This window comes from Camelina sativa, chromosome 20 (genome assembly GCF_000633955.1).
Source record: "Camelina sativa cultivar DH55 chromosome 20, Cs, whole genome shotgun sequence".
Classification (NCBI taxonomy): domain Eukaryota; kingdom Viridiplantae; phylum Streptophyta; class Magnoliopsida; order Brassicales; family Brassicaceae; genus Camelina; species Camelina sativa.
Window position 1 is genome coordinate 16823960 of NC_025704.1, and position 5769 is coordinate 16829728.

The 5769-nt window shown below is 29.2% G+C and overlaps 2 protein-coding genes across 5 annotated transcripts in view; both read right to left on the reverse strand.

Annotated features, from left to right (window-relative positions):
* LOC104771015 overlaps nt 1-225 on the reverse strand; it is a 6903-nt gene extending 6678 nt beyond the window's left edge. For 2 of the 3 annotated variants that reach the window (XM_010495489.2, XM_019242028.1), the window contains exon 1: nt 60-225. The gene's annotated coding sequence lies outside the window, so the exon portion shown is untranslated. The remainder of the gene's footprint in view (nt 1-59) is intronic. The other variant, XR_764699.2, reaches the window with a different exon arrangement.
* The window catches only part of LOC104771016 (phospholipase D alpha 3), a 4548-nt gene continuing 2838 nt past the window's right edge, over nt 4060-5769 (reverse strand). For both annotated transcript variants that reach the window (XM_010495490.1, XM_010495492.1), the window contains exons 4-5: nt 4865-5572; nt 4060-4748 (exon numbers count right to left, since the gene is read on the reverse strand). In XM_010495490.1, the coding sequence (XP_010493792.1) occupies nt 4303-4748; nt 4865-5572 (1154 nt within the window). In that variant the 3' untranslated portion in view covers nt 4060-4302. The remainder of the gene's footprint in view (nt 4749-4864; nt 5573-5769) is intronic.

Genomic DNA, 5769 nt, shown 5'->3' on the forward strand with positions numbered 1-5769 from the left:
AAAAAAAAAAAAAAAAAAAAAATCACTTTTTGGAGATGAGAAAAAACAGAGAAAATAACCTCAAAAATGGCATATTCGGGGCAGATTGGGATTAGGGTTTTGTTCAACCACCTCCCCTGCAGCTAAATCTCAAATCTTTTCTTCTTCTTCTTTTTTATTCGACCTTTTTTTTTGCTTTTTTTCTGGGTTCGTCTTCTTCTTCTTTTTTGTTTATGCGTGTGTGTGTGTGTGTGTGTGGTGGTTCTGCAACTCCCAAAAAAGAAGGAATAGAAATATTCCCTTTTTTATTATTATTATTTTAATTTCACAGAGAAAATTGTCTGTTACTTATGCTTTATTAATTGTACTTGAATAAATTAATTAATTAAAGTTTAAAGTTTGGGACCATATTTAGGAGAAATTTTTTTTAACTAATCTGATTTTACTAACTCGAAAATTCCCTTTTTCATTATTAAATAGTTTTATAAATTAGAAAAATAAATAATGGTTATATATATATATTATCCAAAAATAAAATATTGTTGGTTGAAAATATGATTTAAAAGCATTATTACTTTAATTTATTCCAAAAAGTTTAAGTTTTTGCTTTTTTTTTTTATATATATTTTTTTCTTTACAGAAAAGAAAAGAGAGATTCGTGCATGTGGTAGCCAATTGTGATACTGAGAATATCAAAGCTAAGTAATCCTTCTCCTCTCGAGTGTAAGAGAGGACATTGTTTTGTTCCTTTTTTCGTTGGTTGGTGGATTTGGATATTAAAACAATTTGGGAGTATTATAGATATCTACAAATTCGTTAAACGTTAATCGGATGTTCGAATAGAATTTAGCGTCTACCCAGCTAATAGGAAATTTGTATTATAATACTTTCGTTTTTACAACAGCTGTGTTGACATTACAAAAAAAAAAAAAAATATATATATATATATATATATATATATTTTTAATTAACCCTAGTTTTATGAAACGGGAAAACTAAAGATTATTATAAAAAAAGTTTCATGAAACGGCTAAACTAAATATTATACCACTAAATTATTTAGTAATTTTTTTTGTTAAAATGTTAAATTTATTAATCAACAAAAGAAAAAGTATGTACAAAAAGGTTTGGTAGAGCTTGGCTGGACTTAGGACCTGTTGTGGAACCTAAAATACTAAAATAGAGCCGTACAATAAAGCTAATAGAATAGGAAAAAAAAAGGAAAAAAGATACTCAGCTACACGAATTATTGTTCAATACATAGCCACATATCTCAATTTTAAAAATATATCGCCAACTACACAAAGTATATGTATTGCATGGTCACATATACCAACTATATGATGACATGTGCTCAACATCACAACCATCTTATTCCGGTACACCGTTTATCAGAATCCGAGATTGACCAGTATTGACCGGCGTTGACCGATATTGACCAATAAAAATATGCAAATTTTTTTATTTTTAATATTAGAAACCAGAAAACAATATTGTTTACATCTTTAATGTATTCACTCTTATAATTAGTAATTTTAATTTTGAAGCTAAACTAATAGTTAAATAAAAATTATTAATAATTATTTTGAATTTATATATATATATATATTAATTATATATGTATATATTAATATTTCTACAGTCAAATATATTGTTTTGCAAACTCAATTTTTTGGATCTTCTATATATTAAAAATAAATATTGTGTGTTTTTGTTGTTTACAATCAAATATATTTCATTTATTAAATAACAAAAAACATTGTATTTAAATAAATCAAATAATATAATGTTTTTGATTGCAATAGGAAAAAAACTAACTATTATAAGACTGGATGAATTAATAGATATATAATATATTTTTATATTGCAAAAATTAATAAAAGTGAAATGAAAAATCATTAATAATTTTTTCAGATATTAAAATTTTTATTTTACCATGAGTATTTAACATTTTTCAATAATTCTAATGATTTTGATATGTATTGGGTTTGGTTCTAAGTATTTTTGTTGTAGAAATATTTTTTGTGGTTGAGAATATAAATAATATTAATTTTATATTTAGATAAATTAAGTAAGAAGTTGATGTTTTTAAATTAATAAAGTTAAAATAAATAGTTTTCTTATTTGATTTATTATAACAAGATTATCTGGTTTGAATTTAAGTTTTACTATCTTATGAATGAATTTTATTTCAATTTTAGTTAAGTTTTGAAATTGAAAAAGATAACTATGAATATCATAAGACTAAATTAATGGAATTATATACAATATATCTTTATTTTGGATCCATATATGTTTTACATTATAAAACACTATAAATGATTCCTAAATAATTCAGCTAATTTTTTTTTTTGGTTTCTAATATTAAAAACCAAAAAAAATTGCATATTTTTATTGGTCAACATCGGTCAACGCCGGTCAATACTGGTCAACCCGGATTCTGATGAACGGTGTACCGGAATAAGATGGTTGTGATGTTGAGCACATGTCATCATATAGTTGATATATGTGACCATGCAATACATATACTTCGTGTAGTTGGCAATACAATTGTAAAGTTGGGATGTGTGGCCATGTATTGAACAATAATTCGTGTAACTGAGTATTTTTTTTCCAAAAAAAAACTAGTTTTGGACCAACAAGAGAACCAAGATCGAGATAATGTTACCGATTGGAGTTTGAGCTGCGAAGAGACGCCCCATCGAGCCGAGAGCGTGTGGAGCTTCTTTCTTATTAAAAAGATTATTTATTAATTATTAATTATTTATAAATTATTCATTGTTAACCATATTTTATGAAACGGCTAAACTAAATTCTTCATTTTTTAGTAATTGTTTATAGATTATTTATTTTTAACCATGTTTATGATACGGCTAAACTTAAAAAAAAAAAAAAAGAAAAGACAACTGAGTTTTCGTTAATCAATTTGACTAGAATGAAGGTGGCATTATGGTATGGACGTATTTTAGTCTTTTAAAATCCATATATATATATATATATATATATATATATATATATATAAAGAACAATAAACATTAATGAGTGAATATGATATATGGATATTTTGTGTCGGCAATGGGAAATACCGAAATAGATAAGTTGTGTTGTGTCGCATCTCAATTATTGATCAAATGAAAAGTGTGAAGAGTTTTCCTTCGGTGTTTATCCATATATGTTTTAATCAAAAAGGTTAATTGAATGATCTACAAGTATAGTACTAGCCTACTAGATTCAAATTAAAGTCAATTTGGACATAATCACTATTATAAGCCTCTAAGTTGTAAACTATTTGGATTTAATATTTTCTTAACTCATCTAAATTTGATATGTAACACTTGATTCTGCAAGAAGGGTTGTTGGACATTTAAAACCACAAGTGGATGAAAAGGGTTCAATAATCCATATGACAACTTCTTTGACAAACCAAATTCAAACTGCAATGTACATGTGTGTATATTATTAAGCTACTACTACATGTTGATGATTCGTCTTTCAAGATTATTTAATAGCTAATTTTTGAAACTTGACCAGTTTAAAATAAATTCTAGTAAAAATAAGATTTATCAAAATAATTAAATTTTCAAAGTGATTCCTTTTTCTTTGTTGGGCAAAACTCAATTAGTGATTCCATATTAAGAGAAATTAAGAGTGAAATGCAATCTGGCTAAAATTTTCGATCATGACAACACTATGAGAGTTCTTTTCTCCTAATTTGATGTCTTAGACCATCATTACTTCAGCACCGTTCTGAACGATTCTTTAAAAAAAAGAAAAAAAATTATTTTAATCACAATTAATTATAACCAATTAAAAGTCAACATCTGTTGATATTTGTTGAGAACGGTTACTTCTCCAAGTAATAGAAGGCACGATACTTTTCTTATTAGACCAAATAATGAATTTTTTTATTTTGTTTTTGGGTCCCACTTATAAGAGTAATAGTGAGAGTATCTCCCAGTAATGATGCTCTTAGGATTACGAAAATTAAGAGAACTATTGTATATGCAACAAGTTGAGTGTTTCACTATATTAACTCATATATGGTTAATTATATTTTGACAACATATAATGTTGAATAAGTTGTGGAAGCTCAAATCCAGCAAATAGCTCCATTCCAACAATATAATGTTTGATTATATTTCTTATTATACTGTTGGTTTGGAATTTTGGATTTCTTTTGTTAAATAGGTGTACCTCGTGGTTTTCGAATGATTATCTACAATGATGTTGTAACTTATTTATACAGGGCATGCATGCACAACATAGCTATAAATCGAAAAAACACATTCTAAGAGTATACAATAAAAGTGTTATATATATCACCTAAGAAGTGAGGATTGGAGGAAGATAATTAGATTTTTCGCCTACAACCTTTGCGTTAGTATCAGGAAAGAACTCAGTCCCAGCAAGATTTGTTACTTCCCCGTTGCTACCAATGCTAATTGGATAACTAAGCAAATGCCCCGGCAAATCCTGATCTCGAGGGTACTCTTGTGCTGAGTATAATCCCCATAGCTCGTCTGCCTTTGCATTTACCATTCTTATACACTCTTCGCTTTCCGGACACTGAAACGCGTTAGTTATGATCCGTAAGTGTTCGAGCCATAGTGATATCCTAAAGCTAAACACTTGACCCGTCGGCCTCATATTATTAGTAGATAGTAAATGGCTAGGTTGGTATGCTCCCATTGCAATCTCTGAGTCTCGCCCTCCATCCATAGACCTTTGGTTTATATTGGCTGATCCTATTATTATGTATTCATCATCAACTACATAGAAATAAGAACCATGTTAAGAGCTTTTGATTGTTCTTACTTCTTATAAACACTACATTTCCTTAAGCGAAATAAATATGATAAGTCATGGAAGAAAGATTTTGACATACCAATCATTATTTTAGAGTGAACATAGATCATGAACCGACGAGATTCTTGAGCTCTTGCGTAATCAGAATTCGGCTCTGGTTTCTCCGGAGGCAAGTATTCACCGGCTTTGCCAACTTCCCGGTTCCCAAGGCAGAAAAATGATAGGTAGTCTCTAGGGTTTGCATCTAAACCTTTCTTGCTAAGAGCAATGATGATATCTGTATACATCATCTCCATTGTTCTTCTTTGCCAGTCTAGTATTGCTTGAACCGAAGCAGAACCAGGTTTGCCTTCAGGCCATAACGGTATCACGATATACGCGGCAAACCTCTCACCTGCCTCAATCTTGCTCACGATTTTGAGAGAAATTTCTTTGGGAATGAGTTGTAATGCATTGATCTCATTCAAATTAATGTCTCTAGAGTTCCATCCAAATGAGCTTCCAAGAAAATATTGGTTCTCTATGTAGATGAAGTGCTTGGCTCTCCTTATGGCATTAACGTACGCGTCTTGTATGCTTCTTTCTATCACGTTATCTTTCCCGCTTATAAGTCCTACACTTGAAGCTTCACGTGGATCCTCAGGAAACCCTTCAACTGCACCATTATCTATTGACCGGAAAACTTGAACTGTCCAACCTTCTTCATTGTCTGGTTGTACAATTGGAAGTGGTGGAACAGTGATCTCTGCGAGTTGTGTCATCGAGATAAGGTACCTTCTACCACTACCTGTAAACACACAAAATTAGTTTCTAATGAATCAATGATTTAATGAATTTTGTTTAGGGTTACCATTTAAAAAAATGTAAACGCCAAATTCAAACAAATTTTTTCTTCCCGTTAATTAGCATTTACATTTAGGAGAAAAATGCTTAAAGTTATAAATGTTATAAGGTAGATGCAAAAAAAAAAAAAAAAAAAAAAAA